Source organism: Pelodiscus sinensis, chromosome Z (assembly GCF_052426305.1).
Source record: "Pelodiscus sinensis isolate ZL-2025 chromosome Z, ASM5242630v1, whole genome shotgun sequence".
In the NCBI taxonomy this organism is placed as follows: Eukaryota; Metazoa; Chordata; order Testudines; family Trionychidae; genus Pelodiscus; species Pelodiscus sinensis.
Window position 1 is genome coordinate 7,529,157 of NC_143085.1, and position 25,775 is coordinate 7,554,931.

The 25,775-nt window shown below is 46.9% G+C and overlaps 1 protein-coding gene across 2 annotated transcripts in view; it reads right to left on the reverse strand.

Annotated features, from left to right (window-relative positions):
* The window catches only part of CCDC60 (coiled-coil domain containing 60), a 205,420-nt gene extending 181,848 nt beyond the window's left edge, over positions 1-23,572 (reverse strand). For both annotated transcript variants that reach the window (XM_075898140.2, XM_075898139.2), the window contains exon 1: positions 22,588-23,572. In XM_075898140.2, coding sequence (XP_075754255.2) covers positions 22,588-23,022 — 435 coding nt within the window. In that variant the 5' untranslated portion in view covers positions 23,023-23,572. The remainder of the gene's footprint in view (positions 1-22,587) is intronic.
* Between the last annotated feature and the right edge of the window lie 2,203 nt (positions 23,573-25,775).

Below are 25,775 nucleotides of genomic sequence, written 5' to 3' on the forward strand. Positions count from 1 at the left end.
GAAAGGATCACAAACTCTGGCAAATGAAGTATAAAAATATAATTAGGCAGGGCAAAAAAGAATTTGATGAATAGCTGGCCAAAGACTCAAAAAGTAATAGCTAAAAATATGTTAAGTACATCAGAAGTAGGAAACCTGCTAAACAAACTGTACAGCCACTGATCAAGATGCTAACAGAGCACTCAAGGATGATAAGTCTATTGTGGAGAAACTAAATGAATTCTTTGCATCAATCTTCATGGCTGAGGATATGAAGGAGATTTCCAGATGAGAGCTATTCTTTTAGTTGACAAGTCTGAGGAACTATCTGGGACTGATATATCATTACAGGAGGTTTTAGAACAAATTGGCCAATTAAACAATAAGTTACCAGAACTAGATGGCATTCACCCAAGAATTCTGAAGGAACTTAAATGTGAAATTGCAAAATTACTAACTGTGGTTTGTAACTTATCCTTTAAACCAGGGGTCTCTAAACTACGGCCCGCGGGCCGGATGCGGCCCGCGAGGCCCTCTCATCCGGCCCGTGGAGACCTTTTTGTCTGGCCCCGCCTTCTTCCGCGTGCCGGCGAGATTATCCCTAAGGCGCTTGAGTCCGAGCATTGGTGTCAGCGGGAGAAACGGATTCGCAGGCGGCTGCGCGAGGCCCCAGCGCGCGCACGGGACAGCAGGTAGCCCAGGTCAGGGACGGCTCCGCGTGCCGCTTGGCCGGGCGGGCGAAAAAGGGGGGTCTTGAAGGCGGGCTCCGGATCAGACCTGGTGGCAGAGGATCGCGGGAGGCTGGACGGAGGGGAGGAAACCCGACGGTGGTTTCTCAGGGGCTAGGAGCGAGGGGCTACTTCTCCGGGGGCGGGGCTGAGGAGCTGGTGCCCATTGCAGGAGGCGGTCTGGTTGCTGTGGCACAGCCTCTGGGTGACGCTGTGCCATGCCTAGCGCGCTGCCCTGGTCCCTGCAGTGCGCCCTGAAGAAACATCCCTCTCCCTTCCACGTCTGGTCTCTCTCATCCACAACCCAGAGCAGCACCGCCCTGCCAGGTATCAGTCTGTGGGAGCGTTGGGCACTGCTTTCCAACTTCCTTTACCAAGTGATAACGTGTCTGCTTTCAAACCAGCTTTTCCCATTAAAATGCATGCCCCTTGTTCCATGGGGCTATGTTACAAATTGTCACCTCATTCCCTGCATGATAGGAGAGCGATCACATCTCTTCAAGTGTGAGTGTCTTAGGCTGAACATATTGCCAGCATTATGTTGCTTACAATTTTCATCACATTGCGCAGGTGGAAATGAGTTCTCAGCAGTTTCCCCGTTCTGGAGCCCCTCCTGCAGGACTAGGACAAGCACCACCCCCAATTTCAAACAGTGATTTCTAAAGCCAGAAATGTCTGCTATTTTGGCATCCAGGAAACAATTTCACCATTCACACTAATACAGGTGTTCATCTGTAGTGTATCAATGTGTTATTAAATAATAACTGAATAAAATAATATTAAATAAATAATTAAAAACAACATCCATTTTTTGATTGTTTTTTATTTGGACCTCAAGTGTGTAGTCGGCCCCCGAATTGCTGTTTGATAGTTAATGCGGCCCTCGGGCAGAAAAGTTTGGAGACCCCTGCTTTAAACCATCTTCTGTGCCAAATGAATGAAAGATCACTAATGTGATGCCAATTTTTAAAAGGGGCTCTTAAGATCATCCTGGCAATTACAGGCCAGTAAATCTAACTTCAGTATCAGGCAAACTGGTTGAAACAATAGTCAAGAACAAAATGGGCAGACATATAGATGAATAAAACAACAAATGATCTGATAGCACTTTATAGACAAAACATGTAGATGGTATCATGAGCTTTCGTGGGCACAACCCACTTCTTCAGATGAATGTAATTTATTAGGGAAGAGTCAAAATGGGTTTTGTAATGGGAAATCATGCCTCGTCAAACTACTGGAATTCTTTCACAGGGTCAACAAACATGTAGACAAGGGGGATCCAGTGGATATAGTATGCTTTAGATTTCCAGAAAGCCTTTGACAGGGTCCCTCACTAAAGGTTCTTAAATAAAGTAAACTGTCATGAGATAAGAGGGAAGGTCCTCTCATGGATTGGTAACTGATTAAATGATAGGAAACAAATGGTAAGAATAAATGGTCACTTTTCAGAATGAAGTGAGACAACTAATGGTGTCCCTCAAGAGCAAGGCTACTCAACATGCAGCCCGGGGGCCACCTCATAAGAGAAATAGAATAAAATGATGTCTCCATCTGCACTTTTGCTTTTTGAAAACAGACACCTAGACGAGAGAAGACTGAGGTGCTTGATTGACCACCTACGAGTCCTCTTGGTGACATCAAGTACCTACCTTGGATGAGCATCTTTAACTCTCTATTTTCCAGCAATCTGGGCCGTCTGCTTGTGCACCAGGAAAAGACTATAGTTATGTCTGTCTTTCAGGCCACCTGTGTTTGCAGCATCAGCTCTATCTGTGAATGATTTCTGAGCTGAAATCTGAAATGTGAGCAAAAATCTGGTGATAAATAACACAGGCTTTCTCTTAGATAACCACTCAAATTAGTCAACTAACCACTTAGTAAGGATGTGTATATGTTTTAAAGATTATGAATGTTACAGCAGATGTTGTTGGTTTGTAAAATGTTCCTATCATGACTTCTGTAATGCAGGTTTAAAACTGAACAAGTTTACAGTTATTAGCTAAGATTGTATACCACTCCACTGTATGTGTGTCTACCACAGCTAATGGTTTCATACTGCCTTTTAACTTCTAGGTGTGTACAGACATACAATGAGACAAGTTTGCAAGCTTTTTGAATTGCACCCAGTCTGTACAGTCTGGCATAAATGTAGGCATTTATGTTAAATTAAAGTGTTAGATCCTGGGGAGATCAGACACTGAGAAATAGGTAGCAATATAGCATTGGAAGGAGACCTTAGGGAATTGGCATGTAAGCAGTTGGCCAAATTTTCAAGTAAATTTTGGACTGTTTTTCCTCTGATTGTGTTAACAGTATTTGAGTTAACAAGCAGTTGACATAAATTAGGCCTTTTTGGGAGATACTCTGTCAAAAATCTAAACAAAGTCACTTTTTCAAGATAGTAATTGTGACTATAAGTTTTAGTAGTCTACTGTGGTTGTGTGTTTTGATTCTGACAATTAGAATGGTTATAGTGACACATTTTCTAGTTTATATTAGCCAAATCATAGTCCAGTACAATTTATATCTTCCTATACTGTAAATTATTAATTGCTGTTGTTAAATAATGTCAACAAGACTCTATAAAAATTAAATTCTACTTGAGTGCTTTCCTTTAGGTAAGCAATCAAAAATAAAAGACCTCTAAGAAAGATGGTATGGGTAATCACTGAAAAATAACCCATGCCAAACACTTTAGCCTGAACCATTTGGTACCATGGGAATGCCCAGCTTACAACACCAACACATAGAAATCTCAGGCCCCCTTACTGTGAAAGTGGTCCTCAGACCCTTCCTGATAGTGACGGCCAACCTATGAGCTCTTCTGACAGCCTGAGTATCTAGCTGTTCAAAGTGTCAAAGTGTGAGCCCAAGCACCATGCCTCAGTGTTCCCCCAACGGGAAAGCACTCCAATGTTACGCTCACAGAAATTATGTAAGCAACAGCATGTGCCCACCATCCTGGGGATTAGGGATATTAAATTGTGGTTAATTAACTAGTTGAGTAGTCGATGGAATTTCCATTGACTACTCAACTAGTCAATGGGCACTTCCACATTCCTCCTTTGAAATGTACAAGAGCCCTGCTAGGGCTCTTGTACATTTCAAAGGAGGAATTCAGAACTCTCTGTACATCCTGGGGCCAGTGGGAATACCCAATGACTCCAGGCTCCATGGTGCTTCAGCATTTTAAAAGGGGCAGTGTTGCACAGCTGAGCCACAGATTAGCTGTGCGGTGGCTGCCCCTTTGAAATGCTGGGTTGGGGTTTCAAAGCAGCAGTGCAGCACAGCTGATCCCCAGTTCAGCTATGCGGCACTGCTGCTTTGAAGTGCCCCTTCCCCCTGCCCCTTTGCTGCCTCTATATTATATGTTATAGAGGCAGCGGGGGGGAGGAGGGGCGAATCGACTAGTCGACAGACTAAGCTAATGCTTATTGGATAGTCGTCTAGTCAACTAGTCCTTAACATCCCTACTCGGGATATGAGCCTCCAAAAGGTCCAGCTTGCTATACAGACACCTGCATCTTCCTTTCAAACTGACAAAAGCACATTCAACAACCATTCAGCAGTGGCTTAGCCTGTTGTTGAACTGCTCCTTAATGCTGTCCAGGTGTCCTGTGTAAGGCTTCATGAGCCAGGGCTGCAAGGGATAGGCTGTGTTACCCTATGATCACTATTTCCACATTCCCCCCATCGTAAACTTCTGTCTGGAAAGAAAGTGCCAGCATGCAGCCTCCTGTACGGCCACTGTTCCTGAATACATGTGCATCATGCACTCTTCCAGACTACCCCACATTTGTGTCTGTGAAATGCTACGGTGATCCGCAAGCACCTGAGGCATCATAAAGAAGTACCACTTATGATGGATGTACTCTGAGGCAAGATGGGATGGTACTATAATGGGGATGTGTATCCCCTCTGTTGTCCCACCACCATTAGGAAAGCTTTTTTCAGCAAAGCCAGACTCTATGTCACACACATTTCCCAGAGTCATAGTCTTGTCCATCAAAATGTGATTTATTCTCATGTGCACTTGCAGAAGTACTGCTCCAATGGTAGACTTGCCCACTCTGAGATGATTCACAACTGAAGGATAACATTCTGGTGTGGCCAGTTTCCACAAAGCAATGGCCACACATTTCTCTACCAAGAGAACAGCTCTCATTCAGGTGTCCTTGCGTTGCAATTGAGGGGCCAGCTTAGCACACAGCTCCAGGAAGGTTGCTTTATGCATCGGAAAGTTCTGTATCCACTGCTCTTCACACCTGCATGACAATGCACTGCCACCACTCAGAGCTGGTATCACTAGCTCAAAAGCTATGTATGTATCCACTATGTATACCAGACCTGCCATAGCCCTATGATATATCAATTCATCATCCTCTGAATATGAATCTAAATACGAATTTGAGTCCAAATAAGAATACAAATCTGGATACAAATCTGATAAGTCAGCGTCATCCATTAGTAGGTCCATAAGTAGGTATTCTGCAATGTGTAATGTCCTCTGCACTCTGCTCATGATAATATTTTCCCACCATTGATGCTTGAATTGGCACTACAGTAAGCCACAAACATAGGGATGTCTGGAAAGGAAATAGATGGCTGATGGGATGTTTTTCACATTCCCAACATGCCTAGCGCTACGTCGTGCTTTCCAGCAGGGCTTAGCGAGTGAAGGTGACAAAAGGCACTGTAAGATGCAAACTCACAATGCTTTACTCTTTCTGTAAAGGGAGGGAGAGAGATGTGGTTATTGATAACAATGAGTACCAGAAAACCGATCTGACAAGTTTCCAGTTTTGGCAACTTTTGCCTATTGACAGCACTTTCATCCCCAAAACTTGCAAGTGTAGATATAGCTGTAGTGCTACCTTAGACTCCTCTCTTTCCTTTGATGTCAAATTCACATTGCTTAATTCTGTCACATCTTTCACTATATCTCCCTGCATGCTCTCTCTACTGTGCAGCCAAATTATTAATCCTCCTATTTACCACTTTGACTATGTACCCTAAGACAATATACACAATTAACAAACTATATATAAAACAAGCACTCTGCATTCAACGAGATATCACCAAAGCAATGCAAACAAGAGAGCAAAGTTAAGGTTTGGCAGGGTGTGTAATTTGGATGGCTGATCATAAATGATAAAGAATTGTCAATGGTTCTGGGCAAAACTTTAGATCACATTACTGTTTAACTTCAGACATTCTAACATTTGGGGTTTTTGAGAGAATGGTAAAATGCAACTTGTGTGGGGTGCTACTTGGAGTCCTTTAAACACACTTTCAAATGTAACTTTTCTTAAAATTATGTATTTTTTATAAATATAAAATTTATGGTAACAGAAGACAAAATACTCTCAAAACATTAAGTAATTCAGATTCCACTTATTGGAAGGTACTCGTTAATACAAGTTCTCAGTTGATTATTGCTATATAGGACCTTGGGGAATGTAGGAGGTACTAATAGGTCACAAGCTTTCTCCAAAAAAAGTAATACTAAGGCGTAACCTCACATGAATAACATGAATGGATGTGAACTTACTTGATGGGTAACTCACAATGGCAAAGTACTAATTGAAAGGGTTATTTAGATCATTCCAAATACATCAAGTGTTCATACACACATATACCATTGGTGGTTATGAAGCTTGTGCTAAAGGTTGATGGCCTAACTTTCACAAGTTACTTTTCTGTCATTGAGTAGAACAGCTGCTTGGTCACATGTTCTTAAAAGGAGAAAAAATATATAATTTCTCTTGTGAGCAGATTGACTAGTAAAACTGGATCCTTTCAATACTGAGTCAGTCCTTCTCATCAGTGGGCAAGAGTCTTTGCAGGTTAGTACTTAAGTATTGCTTGGAATTGAAGTACTTTTATGGTGAGACCTTTACAAAAGAAACATCTTTTACATTAGGCTTTATTCGATATTTTTCTTAGAATCAACTTTTTCCTATCTCTTCCCCATGCAATGATTGCCCAGATTCCTTACACTGCAGTGGGAGAATCACCTCTTCAAGAATTACAATAGTTACTGCTCCAGTGCCAAGGAAATCCACACAGAGGAAATAAGGGGATGTGACTGTGAAGTCCGCACTTTTAGTTTATCCAGTTACCCAAAGTTGCTCCCATTGTCACCTGTGCATTTCAAATGTAAAAATTACTTTGGAATCAAGATGGTGTAATATATTGGGTTGTACAAGAGTTGCATCTACAATGTTCACCTAGTGCATGTGAACCAGAGTCAAACCACAAAGCACCTACTCTAGGAAAAAGGCGATTTCATTATGTATAGCTTTTGCTGCTAATCCTGATGGGCTACAAGACACTGTGCCTTAAACCTGTCACAGGGCCAGGACAAATAAATAATCTGAGAACAATGCAGTTTTTAAGGCAAATTCCTCATTTTGAGGAAAGGAGGAAACATTTCACTGGTGAATTGTTGTTGTGGTGCTTTGTTTTGCTTTTAAAAATGGAAGTTGTTTGTACACGCTCAGATGTTTGTACAAAAGCAGGAGAAAGCAGGAAAAAAGGCTGACAAAGTGCAGTTGAGACTGTCAGTGATTTGATACATGCAATTTATCAAATGGCTTTAGAGTGTATCAGCTGGTTATCAACATATGATATTAGTTACAGATAATGTAAAACAAAAGAGCTGAGCAAACATGATTACTCTGTGATTATAATTTCAGAGTTCATAGTATCGCATCATAAGAGATATTTCACTGCTTACTATGTAAATTAAAGGGTACTGCATATTATGCCCCAGAGAGACATGGCTGGATGTACATCAAGAAATGTTTGAAAGACTTTAATAGCCTTGGTATTACCTTCTGTATAATTTAAATGGGTATATGAGGATGCCCAATTTAGAGTTTTTTAGAGAATTCTTGTGGTTATTGTGGCTGGGATTTTCTGATATTGTGCCCCTGCAAATTTGCTTTATTTTTAGTTTATAACATTTAAACTGTTCTATTTTTTTCTTTTGACGTTAATCGGAGAAATTACATATTTTTTTCTCCTTCTAAGAACATGTGAACAAGCAGCTGTTCTATTCAATGACAGAAAAGTAACTTGTGAAAGTTAGGCCATCAATCTTTAGCACAAGCTTCATAACCACCAATGGCATATGTTTGTATGAACATTGAATGTATTTGGAATGATCTAAATAACCCTTTCAATTAGTGCTTTGCCATTGTGAGTAACGTGGCTTTCCAAATCTATGCCCATGTCAACTTTATCTCTCTCTTAGGGTATGTCTACACTACAAAGTTAGTTTGAACTAACTTTCATAGGCGCTAGACTAGCGCTCCATTAGTTCGAACTTAATTCGAACTAACGGAGCGCTTAGTTCGAACTAGGTAATCCTCATTCCACGAGAACTAAGCCTAGTTCGAACTTACTAATTCGAATTAAGGGCTGTGTAGACCCTTAATTCAAAATAGTGGGAGGCTAGCCCTCCCCAAGTTTCCCTGGTGGCCACTCTGGCCAACACCAGGGAAACTCGTCTGCCCCCCTCCCGGCCCCAGGCCCCTTAAAGAGGCACAGGCTGCCTACGGTGCCCGTGCCAGGTGCAAGCCAGCCAGCACCCAGCCAGCAGACCCTGCACCTGGCATGGCTCGAGCCACCCTCCCGATGCCCCCCAGCCCTCCCCCTCTTCCCAGGACCAGGCTGGCGGCTCCCGAGAGCTTGCCCGGGACCGCAAGAGGCGGGCACCCGCCTGGGCTAGTGTGGACATCGTGGACCTCGTCCACGATCTCCGCACTAGGCACAGGAAAGTGGCCAGCTAGGGCAGGAGAGCTGCCAGCCTGGCCACCCAGGAGCAGGTGTGCATGAAAATCAAGGGGGTCCACTGAGACCCCCGACCCTGAGTCCTGAGCTTACAATGGCCGTACTGGGTCAGACCAAAGGTCCATCTAGCCCAGTAGCCTGTCTGCCAACAGCGGCCAAGCCTAGGGACCCCGGAGGAGATGGACCGAAGACAGTGACCAAGCTATTTGTCTCGTGCCATCCCTCTCCAGCCTTCCACAAACCTTGGGCAGGGACACCCCTAGCTAATAGCACTCCATGGACTCAACCTCCATGACTTGATCTCACGTCCCTTTAAACTCTGTTCTAGTTCTAGCCTTCACAGCCTCCTGCAGCAAGGACTTCCACAGGTTGACTCTTTGCTTTGTGAAGAACAACATTCTGTTACTAGTTTGAAGCCTGCTACCCATTCCTTTCCTTTGGTGCCCTCTAGTCCTTCTTTATGGGAACTAATGAAGAACTTTTCTGTATGCATCCTCTCCACCCCACTCCTGCTTTTAGAGACCTCTATCCTGTCCCCCCTCCATCTCCTCTTTTCTAAGCTGAAAAGTCCCAGTCTCTTTAGCCTCTCTTCATATGGGACCTGTTCCCAACCCCTGATCACTGTAGTTGCCCTCCCCTCTCCCAGCCTCTCTCTTCCCCTCTCCCACCTCCTTTTCCCAGTCTCCTCCAGTTTTGATTAATAAAGACAGATTCCATTTTTTAACACAATTGTCCTTTATTTTGTACATCAAGAAAAGGGGCTAGGGAAGGGTAAGTGGAAGGAGGTGAGGGAGGAATGGGGTACGAGCCCCCGATGGGGAGGACTGGGCTGGCTCTGCGGACTTCTAGAGGTGGAAGCTCTCCTGCAGCCCCCCAATTGTCCCCTCTCCCCAGATGGCAGCCTGCAGCAAGTGCAGCCGGTCTGATGGCCGAGTGGTGTGATGTGCCCAGTGTGGGTAGTCCGGGCACTCCAAGCCAGGACTGCTTTGCAAGCGGGGCACCCCTGAGAACTGTCTGTCCGGGGTGGGGGTCGGGGCCCTTTAAGCGTAGCCCTCAACTAGCCTGAGACAGCATCTCCACGCTCTAAGTCCTCCTCTGATGCCCTGCCGGCACTTCTTCCGGCCATCCTTAAGCCCGGTTCAGGGTCCACTTAATGTGGACATGCTAGTTCGAATTAGCAAAACGCTAATTCGAACTAGTTTTTAGTTCTAGACACGTTAGTTCGAATTAGCTTAGTTCGAATTAACTAAGTTAGTTCGAATTAGCGCTGTAGTGTAGACGTACCCTTATTTAGTTACTATATCTCTTTAAGAGAAAAATAATGTAAAAAAATATTTATAAAGATGTAGCCTTTTGCCTTGTAAAGCCTGCCACCTTGTTAGTAGAGCTGACTGAATTAAAATAAAATTTCATATTGATTAAATTTCTCCAAAAACTACTACTTAATTGGATGAATGTCATCAATTCCCACAGATTTCAATGGGCTGTTAGCACTCATCATTAAACAGGAGGCACCAGCACATTGCAAGAAGGGGCCTTACATTATAAAATGTTACATGGTATATAACGATACTTGAGTGTAAAGCAGAACTTGTCTGAACTTGGTAGATTCATTCCCTTTAATAAGTGCCATGTTTTTCATTTGAACCTGAATGTGAATATACATATAAATCACTTCTTTTCCATTGATGTATTAAACTATTAACAAATTCAATTTACTCTTTTAAATCTATCTTTTAAAATACAGATTTTTTTAAACTAAAAGACATTTTCAGGTATTATGATTGCAGCCATACTGACTCGAACTGATCAGCATATACAGGCAGTCCCCGGGTTCGGTACAAGATAGGGACTGTAGGTTTGTTCTTAAGTTGAATCTGTATGTAAGTCGGAACTGGCGTCCAGATTCAGCCGCTGCTGAAACTGATCAGTTTCAACAGCGGCTGAATCTGGATGCCAGTTCTGACTTACATACAGATTCAACTTAAGAACCCCAGGCATCCCCAAGTCAGCTGCTGCTGAAACTGATCAGCGGCTGATTCCAGGAAGCCGGGGACAGAGCAACTCTGCCTCGGGCTTCCTGTAGTCAGCGCTGGTCAGTTTCAGCAGCGGCTGACTTGGGGACGCCTGGGGCAGAGCAGCTGGGGTGCTGCTGGGTTGCTCCAGTAGCGCTGCTCCTCGGCACTACTGGAGCAACCCAGCAGCACCCAAGCTGCTCTGCCCCAGGCGGCCTGATTCAGCCGCTGCTGAAACTGACCAGCAGCGGCTGAATCAGGATGCCTGGGGTAGAGCAGCTGGGGTGCTGCTGGGTTGGTCCAGTAGCGCCGAGGAGCGGCGCTGAGGGACCAACCCAGCAGCGCCCCAGCTGCTCTACCCCAGGCGTCGTGGGCAGAAAAGCCTGGTCTGCTGGGGGGTAGGGGGCACTAGCTGCCCCCCCCCCAGCAGACCAGGGAGACGCGGAGCAAAGCCGCAGAGGACGCCCGCAGTGGGACAGTCCAGGCGCGTCGCGGCTGTCCCGCTGCGGGCGTCCTCCGAGGCTTTGCTCCCCATCTCCCTGGTCTGCTGGTCAGACCAGGGAGACAGGGAGCAAAGCCTCAGAGGACGCCTGCAGCGGGACAGCCGAGGCGCGTCTGGACTGTCCCGCTGTGGGTGTCCTCCGCGGCTTTGCTCTGTGTCTCCCTGGTCTGACCAGCAGACCAAGGAGATGGGGAGCAGCTTTTCTCACCCCGGAGAACGCGGGCGGCGGGACCGCGGCTCATCTGGGCGTCCCGCCGCTCCCGTCCTCCGGGGCGAGAAAAGCCCCGTTCGTAACTGCGGATCCGACATAAGTCGGATCCGCGTAACTCGGGGACTGCCTGTACAGTGAACTTTCTCAGACTTCCTATGAAGAAATATATTGTGTGCATATAAAGGAAAAAAATGTCTTAAATATTTATTTGCATTTTGGACTTTTAAGTCTGTCTAAGCCATAATACCTTGTAGGAGCTGGGGAGAGGTGTAGGGAGACACAAACACTTTCTTACTTTTAGAAGTCAATGGTAGCACTCCCTACCAGTTAAATCTGCCTTCTCTGGCAATACAATATCCACCTTCTTTTTCCTGAGCTCTGCAGGGTGGCAATTGAATTCTGACTGTCCCCTGAGAGGGTGAACTGAGAGGGAAAAGGCTCATTGCATTATTTCCCTGCACACTCAGGCAGGAATGGCCATAATTTGTCCCTTCTTTTTTGTTCACTGGGCAAAAAAGATTTCATAATGGAAACTGGCAAATCCCTAACTATAGCAATATGAGTAACACCAGTGTAATTTCTATCCAAATAAATTGCTCAGTTTTATTCTGTAGTGCTAGTTGAAAACATTTCATTGCTGACACTGTTATCAATCTTATCTAGTGACCTATTTACCTAACGCACACAATTACAGAACATACTCTTATCACAAGTACAGAGTAGGCAGGGACATTAATGATACTGCAAATTCTGTGGAATTGGATTGTTTTGGGCTTGGTCAGAAAGGCCACCTTTCTTTCATGTAAAAAGTCAACAAGCTACCCCAAAGGTTTTGCAAATGGATTTTTTACAGCAATTAATGAAAAGGAAACTATATGAAGATGATAAAAGGGTGTCTACTATCATCATGCACTTTTACATCAACAAATCACAAAAAGACCTTTCACATACTGCTCTGGACACTTAGGAAATCAAAAATGCTGTCTGGAAAGTGACATTCCTTGACTTTCAATGAATCAGCACTGTCTGCTTAAGAGTGTGCCCAACATTTTGAGAGAGGAAGAGAAACAACACCTAAAACTAAATCAAGTTACTTCAAATTTTATGTAGTAGGTGCTTTTAAAGGGTTCAATCATGCCGTTCAGATACAGACTTAAATCAGTGGTGGTGCACAATGGTATAAAGGAGAGAAGTTTTGGAAGGGATAAAGGCCCATTTGGTTTCCTAAATACAGATAGAATGGATTGGGAGCAAAAACTAGGGATAGAGGTACAAAGCGGGCATGGGTAGGTCACACTAAAAAATGCGGACATTATGGAATTGGAATGCCAGGACATCTTAATTCCTGCAGACATCAAAGGCTCATGCAATGTTGGGCCATCCAATTGCCCTCAGATAATAAAATTTTAGTGGATTACAGGCAGTCCCCGAGTTACGTGGATCTGACTAGCGTCGGATCCGTACTTATGAACGGGGCTTTTCTTGCCCCGGAGGATGCGGGCGGCGGGACCGCCCAGACGTGCTGCGGTCCCACCGCCCGCGTCCTCCGGGGCGAGAAAAGCTGCTCCGCGTCTCCCTGGTCTGCTGGGAGGGGAAGACGCAGAGTAAAGCTATGGAGGAAGCGGGCGGCGGGACCGCCCAGACACGCCGCGGTCCCGCCGCCCGGGTCCTCCGCGGCTTTGCTCTGTGTCTCCCTGGTCTGCTGGGCGGGGGGCAGACCAGGGAGACACGGAGCAAAGCCGCGGAGGAACCGGGCGGCAGGACCGCGGCGCGTCTCGGTCCCGCCGCCCGCGTCTCCATGGTCTGCTGGGGGCGGGGGAGAGGGGACGCTGCTAGTGCACCCCTCCCCACAGCAGACCAGGCTTTTCTCGCGGACGCCTGTGGTAGAGCAGCTGGGGCGCTGCCGGTTGGTCGCGCAGCGCCGCACCTCGGCGCTACTGGACCAACCCGGCAGCACCCCAGCTGCTCTGCCCCAGGCGTCCTGATTCAGCCACTGATGGTCAGTTTCAGCAGCGGCTGAATCAGGATGCCTGGGGCAGAGCAGCTGGGGTGCTGCTGGGTTGGTCCAGTAGCGCCTAAGAGTGGAGTTACTGAACCAACCCAGCAGCACCCCAGCTGCTCTGCCCCAGGCGTCCTCAAGTCAGCCGCTGCCGAAACTGACCAGCAGCTGACTACAGGAAGCCCGAAGAAGAGTTTCTCTGCCCCGGGCTTCCTGGAATCAGCCGCTGATCAGTTTCAGCAGCAGCTGACTTGGGGACACCTGGGGTAGAGCAGCTGGGGTGCTGCCGGGTTGGTCCCCGCAGCGCCGAGGTGCGGTGCTGTGGGGACGTACCCGGCAGCACCCCAGCTGCTCTGTCCCAGGCATCCAGATTCAGCTGCTGTTGAAACTGATCAGCGGCTGATTCCAGGAAGCCCGGGGCAGAGAAACTCTGCCTCGGGCTTCCTGTAGTCAGCCGCTGGTCAGTTTCGGCAGCAGCTGAATCTGGATGCCAGTTCCGACTTAAGTACAAACCTACAGTCCCTATCTTGTACATAACCCGGGGACTGCCTGTAGATGGAAGCATGCTCCCCAAGTCTTCTAAACCCAAATACTAAAATTTTTTAAGTTCCATCTACAATGGACTAATACTGGTTGTGGCTTGGAAGTGTTCATTTTGTTCCGGTTGATCACAGAATCTTTAGTCTGATTGGCTGGGTTTACTTAGGCCTTAAGTCAGCATAAGACAATGTATATTGGAGCCAAAGGAATACACTTTGCAGTGCTCTTCTTGCCAATTTACCTCTCCTGCTATGCTAACACCCCAGCAAATGGCACAACGCCTATGGTCATAGGCACCAACTTCTGCTCTAACCATGGGGTGATCCACCGCAGAGCAGACCACATTCCACTCCACTGTTTCCCCCATGCCTCTTTGCACACCCTCCCCAAAGTGCATCACATCCTCACTCCTCCTCTTTCCTCCCAGAACCTCTCTACTCTGCAAACAGATGTTTCCCAGTGGTAGGAGGCACTGGGTGGGGGGGAGGAGGGTGGGACAGAAAGGGGAAGCTAAGCTGCTGGTGAGTGCTCAGCACCTTCTATTTTTTCTCTGTGAGTGCTGCTCCACAGGGGAAGCATCCATGAAATTAGTGCCTATGCTTATGGTAACGCAGTTGAGTGACACAGTGTCAGTGTAGATACCAGGGACTGTGTATGTCACTCTAAATAACTTCCAGGACATGTCCTACATTACCCATACTGCCTGCTCTGGTCACCAGTTTGAATTATGCTGCCATGCAGTCAGGTATACAGGTGCGTACCCACCCTACTTTAAAGCTCCAGGAATTTTTGAAATTCTTCCTCCTAGCACATTATGGAGTGTTCATGTTATATCTACCAGCTAACCATGCTGGCTCCCTGAAACATACATGCTCCTGCCTGAAGTACAATGGAGTTAGTTGTTGGATCTGCTGTCTCTGTGGAGAGAACAGGCTATGCAATCACAGCTCCACTCAAGCCACAAGTACTTTGGTACCATAGAGAGATTGCTTATGGAATGGAGGAGAATGGGCATGACACAGACATACAGCAGTGTTATGTCAAAATCAAGGAGCTGAGACAGGTGTACCAGAAGGCAAAGGAAGCCAATTATCGCTCTGGTGTGTCACCAAAGAGATGTTGCTTCTACAAGGAGCTGCATGTCATCCTCCATGGTGACTCCACTTCCATGGCTAAGAGTCCCATAAATACTTACGGTGAGCTGGAGACAGGGGCCTGTGGCCTGAACCCCAAAGATGATGTGGTGGATGAGGAAGAGGACGTGGAGGAGGATAGGGGACATGCAACAGGGACACTAGTGGCATGGTGAACCAGGATCTCTTAACAACTTCACAGGGGTCTAGCTAGTCCCAGCACTTTGGCTCTGGCACACCTGATGCAGGAGAGGGGAGCTCCAGGAGATACTCATTGTGCTTTAATACTGCAGAGATACATGAGGGAGAGGTATTTTTTAAATCAGGTTTGGAAGGATTGAAATAACCAACTCAGTCACAGTTTGTATTTGCTTCTCATTCCCCTGTGCAGCTAGCTAGAGGGGACCCTGAGGTAAAGTTTGCTGATACACATCAAGATGTCCCAGGAATCCTCCATGGAGATCACTAGGAAACTTTCCTAGAGGTACTCTGCAATTTGATCTGCCACAGGTTTCCTGAGAGGGTTGCCTTCTATCTTCTCCTGTAGGAAACTTATTATTTCTGCAGGCAACAAAGTGGTTTATTGGTGAGTAGTGTACAGACCCGATCTGTAGCTATACACAATCACAAGTTTCTCCCTTGCATCCTCATGAGCACGATATCAGCTGCTATCACATTTGCCTGTGGAAAACAATGCCAGTACAGGCAGTCCCCGGGTTATGTACAAGATAGGGTCTGTAGGTTTGTTCTTAAGTTGAATCTGTATGTAAGTCGGAACTGGCATCCAGATTCAGCCGCTGCTGAAACTGACCGCCAGTTCTGACTTACATACAGATTCAACTTAAGAACCCCAAGCGTCCCCAAGTCAGCTGCTGCTGAAACTGATCAGCGGCTGACTCCAGGAAGCCCGGGGCAGAGCAACTCTGCCTCGGGCTTCCTGTAGTCAGCGCTGGTCAGTTTCAGCAGCGGCTGACTTGGGTGCTGCTGGGTTGCTCCAGTAGCGCCACTCCTCGGCGCTACTGGACTAACCCAGCAGCACCCCAGCTGCTCTGCCCCAGGCGTCCTGATTCAGCCGCTGCTGAAACTGACCAGCAGTGGCTGAATCAGGATGCCTGGGGCAGAGCAGCTGGGGTGCTGCCGGGTTGGTCCAGTAGTGCCCAGAGTGGCGCTGCGGGACCAACCGGCAGCACCCCAGCTGCTCTGCCCCAGGGTCCACAACAAAAGCCTGGTCTGCTGGGGGGGAGGGCGCACTAGCTGCGCCCCCCCCAGCAGACCAGGGACATGGGGAGCAAAGCCGCAGTGGTGGGGTGCCGCGCATCTGAGGCTTTGCCAGAGCAAAGCCTCAGAAGCGTGGCACCCCGCCACGGCTGCGGCTTTGCTCCCGGTGCCCCTGGTCTGCTGGGGACCGTCTCCAGCAGACCAGGGGCACCGGGAGCAAAGCCGCAGCAGCGGCGGGGTGCCGTGCCTCTGAGGCTTTGCTCTGGCAAAGCCTCAGAGGCGCGGCACCCCACCGCTGCGGCTTTGCTCCCCATGTCCCTGGTCTGCTGGGGGGGGGGGGCGCAGCCAGAGCAAAGCCTCAGAGGCGCGAGACCCCTCCGCCTCTGCTCCAGGTGTCCTTGGTCTGCTGGAGACGGTCCCCAGCAGACCAGGGGCACCCAGAGCAGCTTTTCTTGCCCCGTAGGTCGAGGTGGCGGGACCGCTGCGCTCTGGCCAGTCCCGCTGCCTGCGAGCTCCGGAGTAAGAAAGCCCCATTTGTAAGTGCGTACTCGGGGACTGCCTGTATTCAGAATAGAAGCTCTAGGTGCTGGCAGTGATACCCCTGTGGAAACCCTCCTCTGAGTCCCTTCTTGACCCTTCTCCTTTCCAGGCCTAACTCATGATGACTGGGGTTCTCACCATACTATGTGCCTGTCAAGGGAAAGTGGTGTTTCCAACTTCTTTGAATCAAGGCAGTGAGTACATTAATAATAGTGCCTCTGTTGCTTCTTTAGCATCTATGCCCTGATCAGCGTTTCTCAACCAGTGGTACGGGTACCCTTAGGGGTACTCGAGTGAAGTCTGGGGGGGTACGTCAATACAATTGAAATTTGGAGAAAACTGAATTTTTGTTTTAAGTTTTCCAGTGCTTTATTATTTTTATACTTTTTACACCAAAAAATTCCATCGCCCGCCCGACTACGATTAAGTTGTTTAAACAAATGTGTTGCAATGATAGAAAAAAATTGTGTTTCTGAAAACTGTAGGTACTAGGGGTACTTATAGTTTTTTAAAAGAGATATATTATTAAAAAAAGGTTGAGAAACACTGCCCTTAATAGTCTCCTTCTGCACATCGTCTTAACAGATTCATCACATAAGGAGACGAAACAGGAGGCGTAAGGAACACATGTTCTGGGAGGTGCCCTAATCTTCTGATGCTTCTGATTGCTATCAGAGAAAGAGGCTATTCTACATATGAATAACCAGAAGAGGAAGCAGGAGTGGAAGTGGATGATATAGCAGCTATGGGACCAGACAGACACACAAATGTCCCTGACTGAACGTCTATGTTTGCATCCCCTTGCTGCCCATACAGGACTGCCTTCCATACCCTCCCCATAATCCTCCTTCCCACATTCCTTACACATTCCCGTGCTATCTCAGAACCTCATGCACTCCATCCTAGTGACATTTATCACAATGACAGCTGGATATACACCCAACTGCAAGAGCCTCATTTGAAAATGTGTTTTTTTTTTCATTTTCATGTGCCTTGCAGAACAGATCACTGTTGAATAAAAATGAACTTATAGAAAGATAAGAAATCTTTGCGTCCTACTAATAGTGATTACAGCTGAAATACATACACAGTAGCAATTAGTGCATGAGCGATGTAAAATTAATATACACAACACAATTATTACAAGGGTATTACTATAGTGCCAGAAAATTATGGCTGACTATACAGCTAAACAGACAAACTTATTTCTGGGCTTCACTGTCAAAATGCTCCTTTAGAGCTTCACTGATTCCACTCTCCTCTCCCCTGTCCAGACCTTCTAACAGCCCTAGTATCTGGCTGCTCAAAATTAGCAGCACCCACCTCAACACTCCATTCCTGTGAAAATTCCTCCTCACCTCCCCCCAGCTTCATAAATGTTATTCAGAGCACAGCAGGTTGCTATGATCATGGGAATATTTTCCTCACTGAGGTCTAATCTGACAAAAAGGAAGCAGAGGTGATTCTTTAATCAGTCTAAGGTTCATTCAACAATATTTCTCCTCCTGTTGAGCTTGTTGTTGAAAGAATCCTTACAAACACCACAGTCATTATCAGACTTGCAGCTCATGAAATACGGCAGGACTAACCATATTATATTCACTATGAAAGTTCATAGTGAAAGTTTAACCATGTACATGGTTAACCAATGAGCCTGGGCTCATCAGTGAATGTTCACAGTTACACGCAGCCTTCTAGTATATGTGGGGAACTGGCCTACAAGTCAGCTCCTGGCATGCACCAGCTCCCAAGGAGCTGCCTACTACCCCGCACGTAACTGTGCAACCACTGAAATTTTCAGCTGCTACATGGTTACTTAATTACAAGCATTTTAACATCTCTAGTTCCCATTGCTCATTACAATATTGGACAGGAAGGCTGGTCTCCATGCTGCGAGACAGAGATGGTGAGCTTGCTCCTACAAGTCACTGGTTTCCAGAAAACGAAGCAGCAGTTGGTGACAAATTGCACCGTTTTTTGCCTTTTTTGTTGATGCAAGAGCACCAACTGTGGATGTGCTCTGCCATCATATGGAGTGTTGTGTGGTCATGCAAAACTAATTTAATTACATAGGTGGATAATCATTTTCAGAAGTTGACATTATAGTGTAGACATGGCCTTAAAGTTTTCATCGGAAGATAGACAACACATTCCAAATAGTTATTTAAGAAAAAAGAGCAGATTTTTCAAAAGGCCAAAAGCTAAAATATTCAAAAAACAGTTTCCAGGGATAATAGATGTACTTTAAATAATAATAATGCAGAAATGCATCAGAAATGAGCAGAAAATATATAGCTTTTCTGGACATATTTATTGACTAGAATCATACTCATCACCACCTACCACTTAAATAACACTGTAGATGTGCAATTAGCTAATGATTATTATACCCTATGCCCATATCTTCCTATGTAATCACTTCATAACAAGTCAATTTACACAGTAATGTTTGTCAATACATAGTAGCTCACAGGAGAGCACCAAATGAAGTCCTATTAAATCCAGACAGTTACAAAGTTTTTTAGTTTTGTTGTTTACAGACTTTATTATTATGCGCCATCATTCTCTGGCTATTTTGATGACCAAAGCAAATGGTAATTTGTGGGAGCAAATTCATTAATCAAAGCTATTACGCTTTTCACTTGTAGGAAGACAATAGCTCTCACTCACACAGTGATTAAAAAGTATAGTTCTCAAGTCTGCAGTCATCAGGTACCTAGTGAGGGCTTGTCTTCACTATGCCTGAGATCGATGCTGCAGCAACCTATCCATTGGCCATCAATTTATTACATTGGCTTAAATTTCCAAATACTCTCCTGTTGATGCAGTTTCTTCACCAGAATGAGAAGAGGAGCTGGTATACTAGCCAGGAGAGCAGCCACCGCCAACCTTACAGAACACAAGATGTTATAGCCGTGGTCCCCAACACGGTGCCCGCGGGCACCATGGCGCCCGCGGGGGCATTTCCATGCGCCCGCCAGGTGCTCGGGGCTGGCCTGGCACCCGGCGTATGGCGGGGGGAGCGCCGGCCCCGGGTGTGCGGCGCTGGGCGGGGGGAGCGCCGGCCCCGGGCTCGCGGCGCTGGGTGGGGGGAGCGCCGGCCCCGGGCGTGCGGCGCATGGCAGGGGAAGCGCGGCCCTGGGTGACCGGCACATGGCGGGGGGAGCACCGGCCCCGGGCGCATGGCGCATAGCGGGGGGAGTGCCAGCCCCGGGCGCGCGGTGCTGGTGGGGGGAGCGCCGGCCCTGGGCGCGAGGCGCTTGGTAGGGGGAGCGCCGGCCCCGGGTGCGCGGCGCTGGCGGGGGGAGCGCCGGCCCCGGGCATGCGGCTATGGGGGGGCCGCCCCCGGGGTGCAAGTGTCCCCGCCCCTGGCGCCCGGCGGGTGAACGGCCACGCCCCCTGGCGCCCGACAACCTCGAAAGGTTGGGGACCACTGTGTTATAGTAAGTACATCAACATCAACATTAATTTCAACTATGCTATTTGCATAGCTGAAGTGATGTAGATTAGATCAACAGTGGGGGTTAGTATAGACAAAGCTTCAATTACAAAATAATAACGTATATGATAATTCCTCAGTATTTGTAGCCTTTTGGGATAAAAAAAATGTTTTATTACATAACTAGAAGATTTACCTGGCATTGCTCAGGACCTTAACGCAATTAATTTTTGTGTTTTGAAATATAAAATGAAAATGTATATATTTCCTTTAAATCATTGTTCTGGGATGGAACAGGGGATAAGGGTTCAGTATGAAAACTGCCCTGGAGAGAGAGGACTATTCCAGCTCTCTCTCACCGCAGCATCTTGTGGCCGTTGAGCAGTGCCTCCCCATGATTGCTGCAGCTCCAGTGGGCACAGCTGGTGAGATCCAGGTTCATTTGTCCCCAGCACTCCTCAGCCAGAGTGAGGAATGCAGCAAACTGTGCACTTTCTTTTCACTTCCTGACAAGGGGAACAGCCACCAATGACTCCATATGAATCTGAGAAAGGGGAGCTTCAGCCCCAATCACCCTCCGTAAAGTGTACCTGGGGATGGAAGGCTCGGGGTTGGTGCAGTTCCGGATAGGTGGAGGGTGTGCCATGAGCCAGCCCCTTTCACCTCTCTGGTGATTCTGTCTCTTTTCTGTATGGTTTTATAAGTAACAATCCCATTCCAGCCACATCCCATTTTCCTGGCACAACCAAACTCTTACATTGCTTTAAGTTATAAGAGAAAGCTGTATTCTAGAAAGCTGGTCCTAGCTCTTACCTTTTGGAGGAGTTTTCATCTGTTATAGACAGACAGACAGACAAACTCTCTCAAATGTATAGCAGATAAGATTGAGAATTTCAAATGTTAGGGGGCATTTAGGCACACAACACCCATATAAATGAACAGGACTTGAGTGACTAAATCCCCCTACTGGACTTGAAAACCTGTAATTTAATCTGCTACCATTATAAACAGTATTTTCAATGCACCTTCCTGGTCTAGATCAAATTACTCAACAGAAATTACACATTTTAACTGGCTCATTTAGTTCAAATCTCAAACAACAGAGTTCAAACTTGATTCTAGAACCAACTTAAGATTCTAAGGGAAGGGCATTTCAGGGGTTATATGCCATCAAGGCAAAAATACGGCATGGGCAAAAATACTGGCAAAACTTCTATACAACGACACACCTATAGAACCAAAAGTCTATCCCTTTCAAAATGATGGCATGTTAGAAATTCAGTTAAATATAGTGTATGGGAACCAGTCTCTCTTTAGAGCTATAAATATTTCATCCAAAACCTTAAGTTGTACATTCATTATAGAAGGCAGTTCAAAAATTATGCAATACCTAAATCCCTTTGTAGATCTGAGCCAAAAAGTCACTACAGTTTGCATTACAACTGCTAAGACAGAAAGGAAAAGGACAGAGGAAGGAGGGGTGACTGCATTCTGGGTCAATTCAGACTGTAGTGTTGTTGCTGTCTTGAAGAAAAGCAACAAGTCCATAAATTATAGATTTCCTTGAATAAAACAACAACAATGAAGAAAACAAATACTAAGACTTTGCAGTTGAATTTCATGGCAACCAGGCAAACAATATTTTTGGCATTGTAAGTCAATGATTAAATCAGACACTAAAAGAGACCAGAGGAAGAGTTCCTGTGTGACAGCAAAGTAGGCCAGAATGAGATGATAGTTATACTGGTAGTCACAGTACCATATAAATAATCATAGTTAACCAAAAAAGACTTTCTGTGAACTCACATTTCAGAATATAAATATGCCACTATAACATTTAAATCTGTATAACTTCTATCCCTACTTGACATAAGAACTTTCACACCATCTCTCTAACAAATCTCCTTAATCCAAACCCTCCATCCTTTTGACTGTTTGGTGGTTTCATCTCCCATCTCCAATTCTGAGGTGTCCCTCATATGCTCATTTTCTAAGCTGTTGTCCCATCCTCTAGATGCCATCATTTCCTGATTCTTAGCTCATCCTTCCCTCAGCATTAATTATTTTGTATTTGCTCATTCACTGCAGTTTTCTAGTATGATCAGGTTACCTCTCCTTAAAAATGCTATATAATCCCATTACCCTAATTTTCTCTTGTATTCTTCCCCAACCTTCTTTCTAATTTCTCCACTCTACTGAAACTGCTCTTATTAAAGATTCCCAAGACCAAGTTTAAAAGACTTCTCTGTTCTCAAATGGCAAAATATAAGGTCAAAGCATGTTCCTCAGGTCTAATTTTTGACCAATGTTCTGTGATGTGATTATTAATTTGATCATATAAGAACACTTAATTATACGCTGGCACAATGTTTCACACTGCCTTTTTGCTCTTTAAGCAGAAATTGACTATTGACTCTTCAATTTACTTACATGATGATGCTCTGTTTTTTATGGAAACCAGGAATGAGAAGAGGAAAGCCTACCTGAGGCAGCTGTCCCAAATAGTGGAGGGTGAGTTTCTTTGGCTCTAGGTAGAGAATCTCTCCAAGCTCCTGGTATGGTTTCCAGCTGGGTGTCCAATACCCATGCTGAGTGAGTTGCTTGTGCCTCCGATGGTAGCTCTCCCAAAATATTTGTTCTCTTGTGGCTTCCCAGCAATTATAAACTGTGCTACTTCTAGCTTGGACTTTTGCACCTTTCTGTGTGGGGATGGGCAAGGGTCTTATTAGTACAAAGTAACGAGGATCCAAAGTCCTAGTGTTCCCAGGCATCCTGGTCTTGCTGATTATACCGGTCCTTGTCTGAGACCCTAGTGCTTCTGCTGATGCTACTGATGATCTTGATCCTCTTCCTTTCACCTCCAAGCAACCCCCCCGCTGCAGAACACAGCCCTGCAAACCAACAGTCACCTGCTGCATGGACCCTCCTTTTAATTTACAAGGTAGAATAACTAAAGTATCTGCCACAAAATAACTTGAGAGAAAACCAATCCACTGTGCAGTACCCTCAGTCAAGGGAACTAAGTAATTAATGACCAAACCCACAACTTGGCTGCCCCACCAAACAAACTGACAGGCCAGCAAACCTGCAACACACAAAGTTACATGGAGTGCTCTCTGGTATCCCAATGAACAACTTTATGGAATCATTTCAAAAGACACAATAAAAACCGTCTCCTTGTGACTTGTATTCTGAACAACAAGACAACAGGTGGGCCCCCTAGCTCTGCCCTCATAGCACAGAGACCCCTGTCCAGAGCTCAGGAGCAGGAGCCACACAGCTCAGAGACACACCCTCTCGAGTTAGGGTAGCTGATGCCCCCTTTCAACTGAATCCCCTCAACCCTCTCTTTGAGCACGTCTCGCGTCCCCCCTGCCCCTCCCACCGCTGTGTCTCCCTTGGGGTCCAGGTGCTGAGACACCCCCCAACTGTATCCCCCGAGTCCAGGTGCTGATCCTCACCCTCACTTAGCCCCCCCCCCCAGTGCAGGTGCTGAACCCCTCCCCCACTGATCCCCCTCCGGGAGTGCAGGTGCCGAGCCCCTCCCCCACTGATACCCCCTCCCCCGGGAGTGCAGGTGCCGAGCCCCTCCCCCACTGATACCCCCTCCCCCGGGAGTGCAGGTGCCGAGCCCCTCCCCCACTGATACCCCCTCCCCCCTAGGAGTGCAGGTGCTGAGCCCCTCCCCCACTGATACCCCCTCCCCCGGGAGTGCAGGTGCCGAGCAGCGCGTGTCCCGGAAGCGGCGCGTCTTGCCCAGGCCGGCCGCCTGAGACCGCGTCCCCGTTGCCCTGACAACGCGACCCGGGCCTCGGCCGCCTTGCCCGCGTTGGCGGTGCCGAGGTGGGGCGGCGGGGGGCGGGGCTCGGCTGCTGACGTCACGCTCCTAGCGACCAGGCGGTGCAGCCGGAGGTCCTGCCGCGGAGGGAATCGCTTGGGGCCCATCCCGAGCCCCCTCTGCTCTGATAACCGGGACACCCCCCTCACCGCCACACTCCGCACCCGCAGCCTGCCGCGGGGGAGAGCCCCTCCCCCCGTCGGGACAGCGGGGAGCGGTGCCAACCGGGAGGGGCGAGAACTGAGCGTGCTGCTGCAACGCCCAGCTTCCCGTGTGTGCAGCCTGTGCAAGGCAGGGTGCACAGCTCAGTGGCTCTCGGCACCCCCACTGTACACGCTGTTCCAGCACCCCGATTGCAACCCACCCCAGGTCCCTGCACTGCATTACCCATGCTAGAAGAGGCGGGCAAGGTCTGCAAGCCCGGCAGACTGAAGCTGGAACAGAAACAGATTCAGAAATGGGGGGAGAGGGGAACCAACAAACGTCCTAACAATTGCATGTCATTATGTGTTATATGGGATATAGGTTGAACCTCTCTAGTCCAGCATCCCTGGAACCTGAGAATTTGCCAAACCACAGGCATTCAGTATTGTCTAGCAGTATTACCATCACATCCACAGCTTACTGGGCTCTTAGAAAACAAAGGGTAGTCCTGTGGCACTTTTAGGCTACAGGCTTTTTTCAGAAGAAGCTTTTTTCGGAAGAGAGTCCAGACGCATGTAAGCTGTGATTGCTATGGACGCAATGACCACCAGGGTACCTATGCTTTTTCCTCTTTCCTCTTCTTCCGAAAGAACTCCCTCTTCCCTGTCCACACACGCCTTTTTGCGAAAGAGCTCTTTTGGGAAAAGGCTTCTTCCTCGTAGATTGAGGATTACCAATGCCAGAAAAACCCCTCTGTTCTTTTGATTTTCTTGCGGAAGAACGCAATTGCAGTGTGGACATTCCTTAAGTTTTGTCGGGAAAACAGCTGCTTTTCTGACAAAACTCTGGGCTGTGTCTACACTGGCACGTTCTTACGTGAAAACAGCCGCTCTTGCGCAAAAACATGGCTCCTGTCTACACTGGCCGCGCGTTCTTGCGCAAGTAAGCTGATGTTGTTCTGTAGAAAATCAGGACTTCTTGTGCGAGAACTCTGACACTCCCTCACGGGAATAAGCCCTCTTGTGCAAGAGCTCTTCTAGAAGAGGCCAGTGTAGACAGGCAACATGAATTTCTTGTGCAAGAAGCCACTATGGTTAAAATGGCCATCAGAGCTTTCTTGCGGAAGAGAGCATCTACACTGCCATGGATGCTCTTGTGCAAAAGCACATGCCAGTGTAGACACTCTCTTGTGGAAGAGTTTTTGCACAAGAACTCTTCCACAAAAGAGTTCTTGCACAAGAAGCTGCCAGTGTACACGTAGCCCTGGGGTAGACATACCCTTAGGCTACGTCTACATTGCGCTTTCTTGTGCAAGAAGATCTGAAAATGAGTGTAGACTGCTCCTTCTTGCGCAAAAGCCTCTTGTGTAAAATGGTGGCTCATTAAGTATGCAAAGGAGGTGCAGTGATATTCATCACCGTGCCTCATTTGCATATGTTCTTGTGCAAGAAAGTGCAATGTAGATGTAGCTTTAGAGACTAACAAATATATATATATATATATATATATATATATATATATATATATATATATACTATCAAGAGCTTTCATGGACAAAACCCACTTCCTCAGATGAGTTTGAGGTGTCATGTCTCGAGATCATCTGATGAAGTGTGTTCTGCCCACAAATGCTCAGGATACTATATATATATTTATTCGTTAGTCTTTAAGATGCCATAGGACTACTCA